The sequence below is a fragment of the Betta splendens genome, chromosome 2, assembly GCF_900634795.4.
Source record: "Betta splendens chromosome 2, fBetSpl5.4, whole genome shotgun sequence".
Taxonomy (NCBI): domain Eukaryota; kingdom Metazoa; phylum Chordata; class Actinopteri; order Anabantiformes; family Osphronemidae; genus Betta; species Betta splendens.
This window is the reverse complement of record NC_040882.2, coordinates 13,093,862-13,110,994: the sequence shown is the minus strand read 5'-3', so window position 1 is coordinate 13,110,994 and position 17,133 is coordinate 13,093,862. Positions and strand designations below refer to the sequence as shown.

Genomic DNA, 17,133 nt, shown 5'->3' with positions numbered 1-17,133 from the left:
TGATTGTGTTTGTCATATGTTCATTAATTTCCATTAACATTATCTGTATAAAGCTTTCAACACACACACACCCTCATTCACCATCATTCTGTTCACTGTTCATGCATTGCTGATCATTTCATGCTAACTGTTTGCTCATTTCTTGTCTTGTTCATTTTAATATTTTTATATTATTTCATTCATATATCCAGTAGTATTAAATCAATAAATGTTAAAAGTAATCTGGTTTTGTGTGCATTGTTCTTCAGACTGAGACGAAGGTCACTAAACCACAAGAATTCACAACATTAGAGACTGATTTGGTTTTATTGCAACAAAGTTGTTATTGTTGTTAATCCTAATTCGTATCCAATTAAATTGTCATCTGGTGTTTTACAAGACTAATAAAAGCATGGTTTCAGCTTTAAAACAAACCTGGTGCCCCTATTTCAAGGAATATTAATGTTTCTGCATTAGTATTTAATCATTAAATTGAATCCGGTACATATTACAGTATATTTCATGGAAATTATCATGTCACCCTTTAAAGTCCACACATAATGCACTGTAGGTTGAACCCAACAACATCGGCATCAGGTTTAAATTGTTAAACTGATTTAACCAGTCACAGTGGAGAGCGATCAGTTGCTATTGCAGATCATCATGTGTGGTCCCAGGGTCACAGAGTGACTGAAGTGAAGGGACTAGTTGAAATGAGTTGACTATGCTGTTACTGAGTGGGCAGGAAATGTCAGTATATTGCTCAACCTTCAGTGGCCTAAATTCCTTAAACGCTTATGAACACCACAACATGGAGAAGACAGAACAGGGGGTCTTGCTGAGTGTACTTATAACCAACTGTATTACCAATAATAAAACACAAATATTTTGTCTTGTAAACAAACCTTACTGTTTGTGTTTCCTGCTGCCAGAGATGAGGTTGTGACGGCAATCTGTAAATCATGAATCCATCAGAGTAATATCAGTTCCTGCTAGTTAAATACTCCGGTTGCTGAAATGTGGCTGTAAAGGGGCGTGTTAACCCGCCCCCACCATCAAACTGAGGGTAAATTTGAGGGCACGTGTGTGTTTCATGACCTTTAACTTTTTGATTAGCCTACTTAAATCTAGGTCTTCAGGTTTTTTTTTTTCATTTTGTTGGCACGCACCTATTTCCATTCCACAGACCATGTTGTGGTTGACCAAGGTGTGGTTAGTTAATACCAAAGTGTTGATCACTTATCAGTTCTACACACAGGAAACTCTCAAACAGTGGGAGATTTAGGTCTCAAACAACAGTAGTCTTTTTTTTTTCTTCACTGAGAAATACGCAACCTGTTTTATGCAGATAATGAACCAATCAGAAGTGACAGATGAGGCAGAATATAGGACAGGCTGCTGTTGGTAAATCTTTTAGGTCTGCCGTTTACTGTAGATGCCCAACTACAGTGGAGAAGACGCAGGACCACAGACAAGATGCTGACATATATCATATATATTTTCCTCCTCTGCTCTTTGTGTAAGTAAAAGAAATCCACCTCTGGAGACTTTTCATCAGCGCCTTTTCACCCAAAGCTGAAAACATCCTGTCTGTTTATTTCAGGTGTGGCGGAGTTCAGTGAGATCTCTCAGCCCGTTCCCTTCCAGACAGCAAAGCTTGGAGACACGACAACTATTGAGTGTGACATAGACACTGCAATGAACAAGGGAGCGTGGTACAAACTGACCACCGGGAACAGACTACAGCTTGTGGCAGAAATGAACTTTCGCTATAATTTAACTACAGTTCCTGATGAATTTCATCAACGTTACACAGTTAAATCTGGCAGTCATCTGAGTATCACTGCTACCGTGTGGGAGGACGTTGGAACCTACTTCTGTGGAGTAATGACCTTAAGCAACATTGAGTTTGGATCAGGAACCTTTCTAATGCTGAAAGGTAAGTATGCATCTGTTTTTGATGCAGAATTTCTATGTCATCAACATAATGTAATAAAAACAACAAAATAATAGTAATACCAGTGAATTTATTAATTTTTTAAGGTGCAAACATGGTTGGTAGCTCTGTGGTCCAGCAGCCAGCGTATCAATCAGTCCATCCAGGAGGTTCTGTGACCCTCAGCTGCTCTGTTCACACCCATCACTGCTCAGCAGATCACACTAGCTTCATGTGGTTAAAAACCTCTGAGGGCTCTGGTCCAGAAATAGTTTACTCCTCTGAAAATAAGAGAAACAGCTGCCAGAAGATGGAGGATGAAACAACATCATGTGTGAACAACCTTGTGGTAAAGAACCTCGACACTGATGCCGCTGGAACCTACTACTGTGTTGTGATTTCATGTGGATGCGTGAGGTTTGGGAACGGAACCAGGATCGATAAAGGTGAGAGTAACGGCTAATGTGTGCTCCAACGATTTTGGTAGGAAAAAACTTTAGAGCAAGTGTGTGGAACAGAATCAATGAATTTATTGAATTGCTGAGATTTGCCTTGTTGTACTTTTGTAAATTTTGAAAATCAGACAACACACCTAGTTTTTCAGATGTTACATCTTTTCTACAGTTGTTGTTGAAATGCTTTCCACCTCTTACTTACTGGTCTCCTGTTGAATAATGAATATAATCCAGGAACAATGCACGTTGTCTTATTTTTACAGTAGAAACAGCCTCCTTGAACCAGACTTCAACTTTCATTGCACTGATTCTGTCAAACATCTTTCTTGGGCTTGTGATACTTGGTCTCATTTGGGCACTTTGCATGAGTTGGAGGAGCAACTCTGCAGGTATGTGATCTATGAACTGCAGAACTGATTGCTTTCACATAATGAGTCATGGTGCATTGACTATAATCAGTGGTTATTTTTCAGGGGTTACTGGACCTTGTGAAGGAAATCAGGTAAAAATTTGTTTAAAAGATTTTTCTCCAATACGAAACCTACAAGTTTGTTTTGTGTTCAAACGTCTTTGTTCTTTAAATTTGCCTTCTTCCAGACTGGTGATGGTGTTATCTATGCTTCAGCTATGTGTTTGTCCCCAAGAGGCGTCGACCTCACACAAGATGCAGTGCAACACAGTGGAGACCTGGTAGTTTATTCAAAAATCAGAGACTTTCAACAGAACTCAGAACCACGTCTCTGAACCAGTCTTGGACAGTGAGCTTGGGTCTTGCTGACCTACGGTACAAACTCATCACTTTGCTTCTTTAGCACCTAGCTGCAGAGCTTATATATGTATACATGCGCTATTTGTCTTTGACCTGAAATTTGGCCAGTAACTAGACAAAACCATCTAGATTTAGTGCCTGCTACAAGGCTTGTGCTACTGTTTGTTACATCTAACTGGTTGTGGTTATGAATTGTCAGCACACTTGAGATGTGTACGCTTAAACCTTCTGCTATTGTACAGCTGACCACGATTTAAGCCGTGTGCATTGTGATGACTCACGTGTACAGTAAGTCAACAAGACCTCACATCATGCAGCACTGAAAACAGTGTAAGTTGGTCAGATGGTAAAACAGAAACTTGGGCCTTGTTCTCTCAAATCATAAATGCATGCATGAGAAAAGCATCTCCTCTAGACTATTATTGCCTTTTGTAAACAGAAACAACAAGCGAGTGCAAGCTTTGCTGGCCACCTCTTTGTGTTTTGAGTCCTGTGGTGAACTGAGGTGTGAAGCATTGCAGACCAGTTTCCGCTGGTGGAAACTTAGGTTCCAGCATGTACACAGGAAGAGTGGCCTGTGGCCTCCGGGGACAACGTAATCAGCACAAACGGAAGCCAAGACATTTTGTAAAGGCAGCATGTGTGACAATGACTGTGTGATTAGGATGTTTTTTTGTAATAAAGCCATGGGTAGTAAGAGCTGAAAATTTGTGTAATATTTATTTTCTCATTACCTTCTTTAATTGATTGTGACTAACGCACTATGAGAGGATGTAAAGTATAAATAAATAATATGTATATAAGTATATAATGTAAGGCCAATCTTTCATTTTTTTAGCAAAAATCTAGGGGCTTCCATCAGAACACATTAAATATTCCAACCATTATCAAAAACATTGTATGTCTTCATAGACATTTGTAAATTGTGTGGAAAACATTTTTAAATTCTGCACATGTCCAGATGATCCACGAGTTGCTGCATTTACACAAATAACCAATAACAGAGTGCAACCTATTGTGTCATATAACGTTTAGAAGACTTTCAGCTACAGTGTGTGAGACCCTGCACTAGAAGGAGTCATAAATGTAGAATAAGCCTGTTGAAAAGGTCCATCATGTTTAAAAAGAGGAAATGACCCCTAAATGCTTCATTTCCTACTCGCCTGCTGTTATTCATCGATTGCAGTACATGTTGCTTTTCTAATATGAATCTGTTTCAAGGACCATCTGTGCCAAACCAGGGGCACTGAACATGAGTTCACTGTGTAAAGAGGTGGCGACGTGATTGGCCAGTGAAACACAGTCTCCTCTGTGAGGAGTAGACAACATTTAGACTCCATTCATTCGTCTCGGCACCTGAAGCACAATGACGCCTCCAAACTTCGCTTTGTGTTTCGCATGTCTGTTTGTGTCCAGTGCAGGCAAGTTTTAAGTTCTATTTTATCTTATTCCCATGACTTCATTTTATAATGATAAATGTGTTTAACATGTACTGTATATATCGCTGTAGCACTAATTTATTTAACATTCTCCTCAGCTTCTACTGTTTTACATCAGCAGTCCTTATGGTTTGAACCATCTAATGTTGGAGCAACTGTGACTTTACCGTGTCTCTGTCAGGATGATGCAGCAGTGATGTTTTACTGGTACAAGCAAACTCTGGGTCAGATACCGATGCTGGTGTTGACTTCATATAAGCACCGTGAAAATGTTGCCTTTCATGGTGAATTTAAAACCGATCGACGTTTCTCACTGGATATTGGAAACTTGAAGATATCAGAATTACGAATGTCCGACTCAGCTACTTACTACTGTGTAAAGAGCAACTTATATGACTTTGAATTCTGTGAGGGAATCACTGTCATTGTAAAAGAACTACGTCCTAACGTCCCAGCTCTGGTGCATCAGTCAGTGTTTGGGAGCATCCAGCCAGGAGGCTCTGTGACTCTGAACTGTTTAGTACAAACTGGGACCTGTGATGGACAACACAGCGTTTACTGGTTCAAAGACTCTGGAGAAGCTCGTCCAGGAATCATTTACACCCACGGAGACAGAAATGATCAGTGTGAGAGGAATCCAGACACACAGACACACACCTGTGTGTATGACCTGCCTCTACAAAGCCTGAATGCTTCTCATGCTGGGACCTACTACTGTGCTGTCGCCTCATGTGGACACATTCTGTTTGGAAACGGGACCAAGCTGGATTTTAAGAGTGAGTATTTGTATGGGAATGATTTTTTGTGTGGAAAGTAATTTTACCCTGACATACCAGCATGATGTGAACGCATCGACAGCATGTTGGTTTCACAAAGCGAATTTCACAGGCTGTTAAAACATTTCCTCTAAATCTCCTCGTTATTAAGACAAAGCCGTGTCTCCTGGTGACGCTCCGGCCTCTCTCAACCTGGTGTATTTCTTGAGTTGTGCGCTGACGTTCACCACCATCCTGGCGGTTTTCCTGGCTTTTTTCGTGTGTAAGCTGTATAAAGGTAACTGCCTACTGTACAGTATGTACAGGTGAGCACCCACCAGCTCACTACAGGTAGAGTCTTATTACATGGCTTCTCATTCTGTTCATCAGGACCACACTCAAATGTGACCTTTTCACCTTCAGCCAATACAGAGGTAGGTATCACCTATTTATAATTAGGTATTTAATATATGGTGGCCTGCTGTCTATCCTTAACTACAATTCTTAATTCTGTTTTATAAATGACCATTTCTTTCAGGATGAGCAGAACCTTCATTATGCTGCTTTCAGGGAAGTCGACAGATCAAGAAAACTACGTGACGAGGCGATCATGAGCGAATGCGTGTACTCCAGTGTGAAGCAGTAACCGTGGACATGTTTTCAGCACGTAGCACCCACGACTTATTTTTTGCTAAAAACATCTCTGTACATATTTGCTCAACTGTAATGAATCATCCTATTCCTTGTTTTGTTGTAAATCAATATGTTAAAAAAAACACAGAATGCGTCGTCTGAGTTGTTTGTTGCTGCCGTGATGTGATGCTACTGTCACGTTTGCATGATTCTACAGTAAATGGACACTTGCCATCGTCCTGACCGGCCGTGCCACCGGCGTGCTACTGTACACGCTGCCATAAACCTGGAGGTTTGTGTGAGCTCGTTGCAAAGACAAGAGAGCTGTGCCTCTGTGGTTTCACGCAGGATGTCTCTGCATCGGTGGTTCTCAGCCGTTCGACCCACACACTGAGGTCTGTTTGTTGTACTGTAGGTAACAGTGGAGTGAATAAATTTAGCCTTCAACGAAAACATAACAGCTCTTCCTCAAAAGAACCATAACCAAGCCCATGGCGTGACCGAGTTTTACCAAGCATGAATTATTAAGCATCTCCTTTGAGTATCACATGACCCCCGCTCACCCACCTAGACCCTTTATAACAGCTGAGCCCAATCACTGGGATCAGTGCATCCCCGAGGACTTAGACTGTCAGGAGCGGCAGAGAGAGGACCCACATGCACGGTGCGAGGACACGATGGTATGTAGTAAGACACAGGGTTTATTCCAATACTCGTTAGTGAAGACAGTCCAGGTCATACACAGCAAGGCGCAGGTTTTAAGGTACAAAAACGGCAGGCGTAATCAGGTCCATAGACGGGCAAGGTTCGACAACGGATAAAACACGGCTACAGTACCAGTCAGGGGTAATCAGGCGTCGGCGGTCAGGAGTGCGTAACGGAGTCAAAGCGAAGTATGTTGAGCTGGGACAAAAACGGCTGGAAGGTGATGACGTGTATTCATACAACGATCTGGCGGAGAACTACGGAAACAGGTGGTGGTTAAATACAAGAAGTGATTACTGATTTAAAACAGGTGTGTGTAATGACCGGGTGAAGCAGGAACAGCTGTGACGTGACATAATACTGGAAGTGGAGCTCGAACTGAAACAGAAACCTGGGAGACTACCAAAATAAAACCGGAAATGGAAACTAGAAACCCAGAACATGATAATATGGCCAATGAGCACAGAACCAGAACCTGACATAGACATGGATGAGCTGGGAAATGGTCTGCTGTTCTCTGTACTGGCAGATGACTGCGCTACCTCCTAAACCACAGGTGCTCAACAACCATGAATGCGGCCTTGGAGGGTTGCGATGATGCAGAGAATTCTAAACAATAACTTAGAGGGTCTAACTTTTTATTAGAATCTAACCAAACACACAGACTCACACCTGTACGGACAACTCAACTCTCTCTAAAGCTAAGGTTTCCTTCTCTTACGACTAGGTTTTCAGTGACTCTTGGCTCAGACGCCTCCAGCCTCTGTGCCGCCTATTTCTGCCGTGTGCCCGGGGTCTTTGTTAGTTGGGAGGTTAAACCTTTTTCCCATTTACTTTCTGGCAGAAGGTGGCAGATGTTTTGCCATCATTTGATATTTTGCATTACATAATTATAATATATTTGGCTATTCAACAGAACACTGTAGGCCCTGCTGCTTGATGAGAGACAGGGCGTTAAACCACAGCACCAACTGTAAGCTTTACATGTGAGGAAACAAACTGTCTTTCTACTGCGGAGTTCAGCGGTGGGTCTCGTCTTCTAGGGTGAGGACCTGCACAAAGAATGGATGGATGGCCAAGGGCATGTCACATAGATAAGAAGAATGTGGTTACATCTCAACCTCTTCCTCTTCCTTACACAGTTTAACGAGGGCAAGTGACAGAACATCTAAACATCTTAACAAAATTACAAACCAAAGCTGAAATTACAAAACAAAAACACAATTCGTTCATGTCGTTTCCAGGATCCAGCGGCGTCTTTGTAAACGAGCTCTCGAGGTTTGACTTGCCATAGACGCTTTGTGCTACCTGGTTGAAAAGCACCGCGCTGACACAGACGAAGATGGAAAGAATGATCAGAGGAAGGGAAACAGCCGCCGCTCGTCCAGTCAGCCCGGAGAGAGAGCGGCGAACCAACGAGCCACCCGACGCACGTGACCTGCTCTCTATGAACTAGTCCTGCACGTTGGAGCCGTCATATCTGCTGTGACTCGCTCCAGCGAGGGCTGCTGTGTGGAAGATGGGGCTACAGGCGGAGAAGCTGAAGAGAATGGGCTTCCTGGCTGTTTCTCTGCTCTGCTCTGTGTGTAAGTAACACCCGAGGACTCTTTCTCTACGTCAAAACCAAAGTAAGTTAATGATGCTTGTGTTTTGGTGTCTGTTAGGCAAAACCCACGGAGATGAGGTTTCTCACATAGAGTCTTTCCAAGCCGTGGAGCTAGGAGAGCCAGTTACTATTACTTGTTGGATTTCTAATCCTGGGAGACAGCGAGTCTGGTACAAACTCACCCCAGACAGGAGGCTGCAGACAGTGGCCTCAACAGATACTCTCTACAACGTGACCACCTTTAAAGCACCTCTCCGTTACGCAGTCAGGTATGAGCATCTCACCAGCCACCTCACTATAACTTCAACCACGTGGGAAGACGCTGGCACATACTTCTGTGGAGTGATGAACTTATATGACATTGAGTTTGGAAAAGGAACCTTTCTGTTGATAAAAGGTACCGTACGTGTTTGCTGTGATTTGAGATCAGATGCACTGGAGTTTCAGTTCAAATACTAATCATTTGGTTTCTTTCTGAAGGAGCAAACGTGAACAGTCACTCTGTCGTCCAGCAGCCACAGAGCGAGTCAGTGCTTTTAGGAGGTTCTGTGACTCTCAGCTGTTCTGTTCACGCCAATCACTGCACAAAGGAACAAACTCGCATCATGTGGCTGAAAAGCGCCAACCACAGCGATGTGGAACTCATTCACTCCTTTGAAGATGTGAACATCTCCTGCCACAGGACTGACATGAGCTCTGCAAGCTGTGTGCACAACGTTCTCCTGAGGAACCTCGGCGCTGGTGATGCTGGAACCTACTACTGTGCCGTGAACTCATGTGGACGGGTCCAGTTTGGAAGCGGGACCAGGGTCATTGTTTTGTTGATTAATGAAGAACTTGCTTTCAATAATTTACCTAATCTGAGTCCAACTGTTGTTGCACTGGTGCTGTCGAACGTTCTTCTGGGGGTGATGACGCTTCTTCTTCTGTGGTCATGTTTCAAGAACAAGACGGCTCCAGCAGGTATTTAAATCACTGGAGGATGTAAGTGTGTGCACATCTGTCCACAGCACTGACAGCAGACATCTTTGTTTTAACAGCAGCCCAACCCAGCGATGGATCCTCTGGAGGCTGTGAGGTGGTTCACTACTCAAACACAACTTGACTTTAGCTACATTCATAAATAACGTCTTTGATGTAAACCTCATCGCATTTCCATGTCTTTCAGACTGAAGTTGTGTATGCAGCTGTGTGTGCAGCTTCCAGAAGCTCCTCTTGTCAACCAGCTCCTGTCAAACAGGATGATGACTCAGCAACTTATTCAGACATCAAGCACTGAATATTGTACATATATGTTTTGGATATTATTCATAACTGATTGCTGACTTGCCGATATTGCAGATATATGAACAAACATAATGCACATAACAACAATAAAATAAAATATTATAGTGTTCAATGTCTGAATACATAATGTCCCTGTTTCCTTTTTTTAACTAAACAAAATTCTTGATTTAATCTGATGAAGCTGTTAAATTCTAAATTAATCCAATAAAATAAAAACATCTGTAACAGTTGTGATTTTATCAGGGATGCTTATTATCCTGGACAGAAGCTGTGACTTCTTAATACTGCTGTCCAGTAGATGACTGTAGACAACAACACAACACCTGACAGACAGTGTTTGCTTGGGAAGGGAGGATGGGCAGTGTCCTGGTCGCAGCCTTGATGCCACAGATAAGGAAATAAAAAATAAAGGTACAAGCATTTTCATTTAGTTTCCCCTCAGATGGAAGGGAGACAGAAACTAACTGAAGCTTTGGAATATTTTTTTTACATTAGGTGGCAGCAAAACACCGCTATTAGAAAACCTATAAAAACCTACAGTGACTTTATGCTTTCTGTTTACATTGCTTACTGCTATATTAAGTACTACATTACTACATTAACTACTGTATCCTATAATAGATCCAGATCACCTTTAGTCACACTAACAATTGCATTTGGGGTATTATTAAATTATGATGATAGGGACAGGGTGTAACATTCAATAGCTGCAGTTTTCACGAAACCAAGAAGCTTCTGAAAACTCCAGAGTGAACCTGAAACATGGTGAGCAAGACTGACCGATCTGACCCTTGGCTTATTTTATTCATCACTTTATAATACAAGAACAAACTGATTGCAGGGGGAGAACAGTTGTGTGAGCATGAGTTCCCATGGCTTCACCACCAGCATGTGTAAAGCTACTGACACACACAACGAGGATTTGTGTGCATACAAATCCTCAGTTCCTTGAGTTGAGCACCCGCAGAGCAGCGTAGTGAAACCATTAGTATTAACACCATTCAGACAAACTGGCTTCCATCAAGACTGTAGTGATATTGTTGATCATACTGGTGACAATGAGGAGAGAGACTGAATATACAGTCAGACCAACCTGATTTTCAATGTGTGATAAAGAGGGAGAAATGGTGAAGAACTCCAGGTCTCCTAATGGTCTAATTCTAATGGTCAGCTATTTGATGATTCGGTCCAGTCTTTTTCTTCTCTTCTCTTTTTTTACAGTTTTACAGTTTTGATGTCCATGTTTATTTTTCTACCTACATGTATAGTTGACTGAATTACAGTTGTGTGAGTGGTGAATATTTACTGCCGCCCAACATGAACTATTCGATAGCCCGCCCATTTTCCATGAAGACACTTACACACTATAAAATGCACTTGCTGTGAGACAGGTTTATGCAGAATGAGGACTTTCACTTTATTTACAGCGTTACTTCTCCACACCTGCAGTAAGTATGAGTTTGATTATTAAACTCTTTGCTGACCACTAACACACCTTTAACCTTAACTTTGAAATGACAGCGGATTTTATATGTTAAATATATCACTGATTCACGACTGTTTGCTTCTTTCAGACTGGTTCTGCGTCTCGGGCTCTGAGCCTCACACTGTGGAGGTCCAGCCTGGTCAAGACGTCACACTGCTCTGCTCCAACATTTCTAAAGGGCCAACTCAGACAGACTGGTTCAGAGTGGTCAACAGAACCACGCCACGCTGCATCTCCTCCATGTTTGACGCAAACGGCAAAGCTTCAAACTGTGATGGATTTAACAAGCGATTTGAAATGAGCTCCAACGTTTCTACTGTTTTCCTTAAAATCAAAGCAGTGAATGCCTCAGACTCTGGACTGTATTTCTGTGGATTTTACATAGATGTGCATACAGTTATTGCCAATGCAACATATTTAATAGTTCAAGGTAAGAGAGCAGTTATAGTACATCAAATGCTTTTATATTTACAATATAATGTATTACATGTTAGCCAAACTATTAAGACACTTATATTTCTATTGAAAACAATATGTGTCACATTATTTTACCTCATTTTTTGCTGAAAGGTAATGATCAACTTGAGAAAGATGTGGAATCTAAAACTAAAAGTAAGTCTCCTTTAAAATCACTTACTGTAACAATTCAATTCTATAGCAACATAGTTTGCTTATTAGGTTTAGATCATTCGCATTTTTGTAACTTTTCCACCAATAAATATTATTGTTTTCTTTTTATCTTTCTTGCAGAAAACAATTACACAAAGACAGACATGACAAGTATGATCCTCGTTGGTCTGTGTGTTCTTCTCTTTGTGGTCATCATTGCTCTATCGATTAAAGTCCAGAAGCTTCAGACAGGTAATGTTGGCTCCATGGCCTCTTGTATTTTACATGAACATATGAATCAACACATGAAAACACACTAGAAGCATATAATCAGCATTATATTAATAAACCGCACTTTTGTGTTGTTTTATTAGCTGTGACTGAGGAAGCACAACCAAAAGGAAGCGAGGTACAGTTTACACATTTATTACTTCACTCATACTATTATTATCATTATTATCAAACAGTGTTTCAATGATTTAAGTGTTTAATTACTATTAAGCTGTTGTTCTTTTGAATTACGTGTTATTTTGCAGAATCTGGGCTCCAATGACCTGAACTACGCAGCCCTAAGTTTCCAGACAAAGCCAAGAAAGCACAGATCATCGCCCAGGGGAGAGCTGGAGCCGAACGTGGTGTACGCTGCCACCAGATGAGATCAGTTCAGAGGGACAGAGTAACATGCTTTAATGCAGGGGTGGGCAGTCCTGGTCCTCGAGGGCCGGGTCCCTGCTGGTTTCCAACTCTAACTGCTGATCACCTTCATCAGGTGTGTGAGTTGGCAGCGGCCATCGAGGACCAGGTTTGTCCACCACTGGTTTAGTTGTAGTTGGGGTGAAATCCATGGAATATGATGTTCATTATGTGTGGTTAGTTTTATTTGTCTGTCTAGCTGTCTTTTTTGGCTCATGTTCTGCAGTTCAGTAAACAACAAGACCTATCAGATTTGTTAGGGGCGGACATGGTTTGTGGGTTGATGTGTGACAGATAACGTTTTGCAAAGCGCAGTGTGGTCGGAGAGCAACAGAGGTGAAAACCAGACAGCCTGCAGGTCAAAGCAAACTAGCTTCTTTGATAGATTGTTTTAAAAGAACAGTAATAATGCAAAAATATACATTATACCACAGGCACAGTTCGTTGTGGATTGGATTGAATTTCATTGGACAATTATTACGAATGATTATCTAAGTAAATATTTTTGCATGTTCTGTTGTAATATATCTTGTTGTGCACATTGCTGGCAATCATACTGTAGCTGTGCTATAAAAGGTATTACCCCAGACCTGAAATACATGATAAGATAAGATACAACTTAATTTATCCCACAATGGGGGAATTCTTTTGTTTGCAGCAGCCATAGACAATTATCAAAAAACAACAGACGAAAACAGGCTAAAAAACAATAAGAACATTATCTAAAACACTATCTATGCAGACAGCAAGAATAAGGCCAGCACCACAGAGAGAGCTGGAGCCAAATGTGGCATGTGCTGCCACCAGATGAACTCAGAACAGACCAGGAACTGCAGCTTTATCACATCAGTGTAATGTCTGTTTTTATGTGCATGTGTAGTGGAATGAAACTGAAATAAATAATAGTTTTGGGTCATTCTGCTTCATTTTAATCCCTCCACAAACACATCTGCTTCACCTTCACATCAGCATCCAAGACATCATCAAAGGCAAAGACATGTGACGCAACAGGAATCTCTGTGAATTCATGACATGGTATCATAATGTCACTTTCCAGTGAGTTTAACTTTCAGAATATATATTTATGGAGCATTTCAAATATAGAACCTGCAGTGGCTGTAAGTGTGAGGGGCAACACGAAAAACAACACGCCCGCCCCTCTGACCCTGAACCACTTCATAAGAGCTCAGTCAAACTATATTTGACACAATAAAGGACACAATGAGGAACATTGCCTTGACAACAATGTTATATCTCTGCTGTCTCGGTAAGTACCATCACCAAACAACAGTAGAATGTAGGGTTATAAGTCAGAACTTTATTCAATACGTTGTTGCCTTCCTTGTTTGTTTCTTTCAGACTGGATCTGCGTCTCGGGCTCTGAGCCTCACACTGTGGAGGTCCAGCCTGGTCAAGACGTCACACTGCTCTGCTCCAACATTTCTAAAGGGCCAACTCAGACAGACTGGTTCAGAGTGGTCAACAGAACCACGCCACGCTGCATCTCCTCCATGTTTGACGCAAACGGCAAAGCTTCAAACTGTGATGGATTTAACAAACAATTTGAAATGAGCTCCAACGTCTCTACTGTTTTCCTTAAAATCAAAGCAGTGAATGCCTCAGACTCTGGACTGTATTTCTGTGGATTTTACATAGATGCAAATACAGTTATCGCCAACGCAACATATTTAATAGTTCAAGGTAAGAGAGGAGTTATAGTACATCAAATGCTTTTATATTTACAATATAATGTATTACATGTTAGCCAAACTATTAAGACACAATATTTCTATTGAAAACAATATGTTTCACATTATTTTCCCTCATTTTTTGCTGAAAGGTAATGATCAACTTGAGAAAGATGTGGAATCTGAAACTGAAAGTAAGTCTCTTTTTAAATCACAATATCATTTATTTATAAAAATAAGCACAAGCGACTTGTGATCCAGACTCAAACAACAACCAGCAGGAATCTATTTTATATTTATAAATCACTGTAATATATAAAGAACACAGCACTGTATATACTGTTACGTTATCTCATTCTTTGCTAAAGGGAAAGTATGAGACTACGTGCAGTCTGAGTTAGACTTTCCTTCGCTCTATTTACGGTAGGCTTCACTATGAAGCCATCACATATCCTGGTACTCTTGCAGAAAACCCTGGTCCATCGACAAACATGATGACCGTGATCCTCGCTGGTCTGTGTGGTTTCCTCACTATGGTCATCACTTTTCTATGTCTGAAACCTACAACAGGTAGAGCTGGTTTTTAAATTCTGTTAACATATGGACAAAAAATATCAAAATAAATGGTCAGTAAACAGATGTTTTCTATTATTTTGCTATGATCGATGAATGACAAGCGGAAAGAAACAAGGTACAAACATGTTATTACTCATATAGTTGCAATATATAAACCCTCAATGTTTAGGAAATAGAAGATGAGCTGTAATTTACATTAATTCTAAAAACTTTGATTTTGCAGAATCCGGGCTCTGATGATTACATGAACTGTGAAGTGCTGAGATTCCTTCCAAAGTCAGGAAGATGCAGGAGACCAGCGTTGAAGAGAGCAGAGGAGACGCGTGTTAGTTATACAGTCAAGACCCAGGAAACTGGAAAGTAATAGATGTGTTATCATATTAAACCTGTGTTCCCCACTTACATAATAACATGTAATCAGGTTAGATTCATGTACAGTGGATTCATGTTTCATGTCCTTGTTCTCTCTCTTTAATTTACATTTGATAGTAAGTACGTGATGGTCTATCAGGGGAGTGAGATAAACATTACACAGGAAGAGACAGAAAAGTGTGGACTGAGTCAAAGTCTTTAGTCAAACTCAAATGTTTCATATACTGACTTAACTGGATTCAACTGTAAGTAAAAAAAGTAAATATTAATGAATCAAGCCAGTGATGACAAACATTGTCAGGACAGCAAAGACTGAGACCACAGACATCACATGATCCCCTGTTGTTACAGACCCAGAGTAAGAATACATTTAATCCATAACTTATACCAGCCTACTAATCAATGTGTGTACCCTTGATCACAGTCTGAAATGTTTTGGAGGAGGAGTCAGTTCAGAACTTTTAAAGGATGCTTGAGTGACACGTTATTAGATTCAAAGGAACAGATGTCACATTATTAAAGTCATACCACAGAATGAGTTGAATCTTGAATCTTTAACCTAAGTTTGTAATAAAAGACAAAAGGTACTTCCTGTCCTAGTTGCGTTTCAAACACATGCCCACTCCCCTTGTATTCTACTGTGGTGTGAACGTTGAGTTTGAGACCCAAATCGAAAGCCACAGCAGCACTGGCCTTTAGCTCTGCAATAAAACCACACGCAGCAGAGGATGTGCGAGCTCATACTCACACAACCGGAAGCATTTACCATTAAACTGAGACAGCAGCGTAATGTGTCTAATGCAGCTCACAAAGTACAGGTGGAGCAGGTGGGAAGGGTAAGTCATGAAAGACTGAGGAAAAGAAGCTGAGCTCATAATAAACAGAAAGGCAATGATGAATTAAATGTTCAGAAGCAAACGACAGGTGCTGCACATGCTGCATGTCCAGGTAATCATCTTGTTGACTCTTCTTACAACTACCTGATAAAACAGCTCAACTGAACAGTTTCAGCAACATAATGGCCCTAACTTTCAACCACAACAGCAGCACTGGCTGCTGACGTGACCACTGGCCCACAAAGGAACACAAAGAGCACAAACTACGCCTCTTCGTTGGAGGTGTCATTAAACTAAACACAGCCCGAACGATTCGCAGCCTATTGTGTTATTATGTCTGGTAGTGGTGGAACTCGTTTTAAGCATCTTTACAGTAAGATGAAAGCCACTATAATCACACCTCTTCTTCTCTGCGGCCTCAGTAAGTAATCTATTGATTTAAAAATAATAACTAGGCTGCATTTAGCTGTCACATTGAGTGTTTATGTGTATGTCATGGCTTCTAAGGTAAAAGCCACATCTCCCTGAACTGAACTTGTCTTTTTCAGGTTACGTCTCCGTCTCGGACTCTGAGTTTCGCACTGTGGATATTCGGTCTGGTGTAAATCTCTCGCTGCTCTGCTCCAATTTTAGCAGTTCCCCTACTCAGATAATCTGGTTCAAACTATATAACAGAACCCAGCCTCGCTGCATTTCCTACATGTACAGCGCCAATGAACCCGCATCATTCTGTGGGCAGCACGAACAGAGCAAATTCGAAGCGACATCCAACGTGTCCACTCTCTTTTTCAAAATTAAGCATGTGGACGCGTCTGACTCTGGGCTGTACTTTTGTGGATATTACATAAACAAACACTCTGTGATTGTCAGTTCAACATATTTACATGTTCAAGGTATGGTTGGGGCATTGTTTTATGAAGACGTTCTCTCCCAACAATTGGTGTATGGTTCTACAGCACAGTTTATTCTGAGCATCCTTTTTGTAGAAGAGTCTGGTGAAGAAACAACCCTGATGACGCTGATCCTCAGCACTGTGACTGTCGTCGTCACAAAGGTCATTGTTGTCCTTGTTGTCAGAAAGGGGTTTCAGTCAGGTGCTGTATAAGAGTTGGTATCATTACCTTTTCATCACGTGTCAGCCACTGTATTGGTTGTGATCAACTCATTATCAAGGCTTATCTGTGTGAAATCTGTCTCTCTCTTATTGCAGAATGTTAATTCTGACTCCACTCAACAGACTTTCTGCAGAAAAGAAGAAAACACAACCACATTTATTTTGAGAAGAGGGACAGAATGAAAATGGATAAAA

General features: G+C 41.2%; 5 protein-coding genes and 1 gene segment (V, D, J or C); all 6 read left to right on the top strand.

Moving 5' to 3' along the window:
* The first annotated feature begins 642 nt into the window (after positions 1–642).
* Positions 643–4,012, top strand: LOC114866682 (uncharacterized). The gene is made up of 6 exons (XM_055504568.1): positions 643–1,498; positions 1,583–1,918; positions 2,023–2,361; positions 2,634–2,759; positions 2,844–2,872; positions 2,968–4,012. Exons 1-6 carry the CDS (start codon positions 1,456–1,458, stop codon positions 3,112–3,114), a joined length of 1,020 nt encoding a protein of 339 aa, XP_055360543.1. The 5' UTR covers positions 643–1,455; the 3' UTR covers positions 3,115–4,012.
* A 363-nt stretch (positions 4,013–4,375) lies between these two features.
* On the top strand, positions 4,376–6,118 carry LOC114866677 (uncharacterized). The gene is made up of 5 exons (XM_055504902.1): positions 4,376–4,560; positions 4,677–5,354; positions 5,506–5,631; positions 5,724–5,767; positions 5,872–6,118. Exons 1-5 carry the CDS (start codon positions 4,506–4,508, stop codon positions 5,977–5,979), a joined length of 1,011 nt encoding a protein of 336 aa, XP_055360877.1. The 5' UTR covers positions 4,376–4,505; the 3' UTR covers positions 5,980–6,118.
* Positions 6,119–7,876: 1,758 nt separating this feature from the next.
* Positions 7,877–9,690, top strand: LOC114848710 (uncharacterized). The gene is made up of 5 exons (XM_029139468.3): positions 7,877–8,257; positions 8,336–8,674; positions 8,758–9,240; positions 9,318–9,355; positions 9,446–9,690. Exons 1-5 carry the CDS (start codon positions 8,191–8,193, stop codon positions 9,554–9,556), a joined length of 1,038 nt encoding a protein of 345 aa, XP_028995301.1. The 5' UTR covers positions 7,877–8,190; the 3' UTR covers positions 9,557–9,690.
* Positions 9,691–10,946: 1,256 nt separating this feature from the next.
* LOC114847207 (uncharacterized) lies at positions 10,947–12,334 on the top strand. Its single transcript, XM_055506962.1, has 6 exons — positions 10,947–11,012; positions 11,139–11,480; positions 11,621–11,662; positions 11,801–11,911; positions 12,034–12,068; positions 12,196–12,334. The coding sequence occupies exons 1-6, from the start codon at positions 10,967–10,969 to the stop codon at positions 12,313–12,315; spliced, it is 696 nt and encodes a 231-aa protein (XP_055362937.1). The 5' UTR covers positions 10,947–10,966; the 3' UTR covers positions 12,316–12,334.
* A 1,139-nt stretch (positions 12,335–13,473) lies between these two features.
* LOC114847197 (immunoglobulin lambda variable 6-57-like) lies at positions 13,474–15,485 on the top strand. The segment is given in 5 exon segments: positions 13,474–13,619; positions 13,712–14,053; positions 14,193–14,234; positions 14,509–14,610; positions 14,840–15,485. Coding segments are annotated over 5 exon segments (546 nt in total).
* Positions 15,486–16,076: 591 nt separating this feature from the next.
* Positions 16,077–16,946, top strand: LOC129603812 (uncharacterized). 2 transcript variants are annotated; one of them, XM_055506964.1, is made up of 3 exons: positions 16,087–16,245; positions 16,373–16,717; positions 16,811–16,945. In XM_055506964.1, the coding sequence occupies exons 1-3, from the start codon at positions 16,158–16,160 to the stop codon at positions 16,927–16,929; spliced, it is 552 nt and encodes a 183-aa protein (XP_055362939.1). In that variant the 5' UTR covers positions 16,087–16,157; the 3' UTR covers positions 16,930–16,945. The 2 variants fall into 2 exon arrangements, with proteins under 2 accessions (XP_055362938.1, XP_055362939.1); XM_055506963.1 differs by having other exon boundaries at positions 16,077–16,245; positions 16,373–16,946.
* Positions 16,947–17,133: the final 187 nt, after the last annotated feature.

Coding starts and splice junctions, on each gene's coding strand:
- LOC114866682 (XM_055504568.1), top strand. CDS start 1,456: ATGCTGACATATATCATATATATTTTCCTCCTCTGCTCTTTGT. Junction 1,499..1,582: donor TTTCCTCCTCTGCTCTTTGT/GTAAGTAAAAGA, acceptor TGTTTATTTCAG/GTGTGGCGGAGTTCAGTGAG. Junction 2,760..2,843: donor TTGGAGGAGCAACTCTGCAG/GTATGTGATCTA, acceptor GTTATTTTTCAG/GGGTTACTGGACCTTGTGAA.
- LOC114866677 (XM_055504902.1), top strand. CDS start 4,506: ATGACGCCTCCAAACTTCGCTTTGTGTTTCGCATGTCTGTTTGTGTCC. Junction 5,355..5,505: donor GACCAAGCTGGATTTTAAGA/GTGAGTATTTGT, acceptor CTCGTTATTAAG/ACAAAGCCGTGTCTCCTGGT. Junction 5,632..5,723: donor CGTGTGTAAGCTGTATAAAG/GTAACTGCCTAC, acceptor TCTGTTCATCAG/GACCACACTCAAATGTGACC.
- LOC114848710 (XM_029139468.3), top strand. CDS start 8,191: ATGGGGCTACAGGCGGAGAAGCTGAAGAGAATGGGCTTCCTGGCTGTT. Junction 8,258..8,335: donor TTCTCTGCTCTGCTCTGTGT/GTAAGTAACACC, acceptor GGTGTCTGTTAG/GCAAAACCCACGGAGATGAG. Junction 9,356..9,445: donor GATCCTCTGGAGGCTGTGAG/GTGGTTCACTAC, acceptor CATGTCTTTCAG/ACTGAAGTTGTGTATGCAGC.
- LOC114847207 (XM_055506962.1), top strand. CDS start 10,967: ATGAGGACTTTCACTTTATTTACAGCGTTACTTCTCCACACCTGCA. Junction 11,481..11,620: donor AACATATTTAATAGTTCAAG/GTAAGAGAGCAG, acceptor TTTTGCTGAAAG/GTAATGATCAACTTGAGAAA. Junction 11,663..11,800: donor TGTGGAATCTAAAACTAAAA/GTAAGTCTCCTT, acceptor TCTTTCTTGCAG/AAAACAATTACACAAAGACA.
- LOC129603812 (XM_055506963.1), top strand. CDS start 16,158: ATGTCTGGTAGTGGTGGAACTCGTTTTAAGCATCTTTACAGTAAGATG. Junction 16,246..16,372: donor TCTTCTTCTCTGCGGCCTCA/GTAAGTAATCTA, acceptor TGTCTTTTTCAG/GTTACGTCTCCGTCTCGGAC.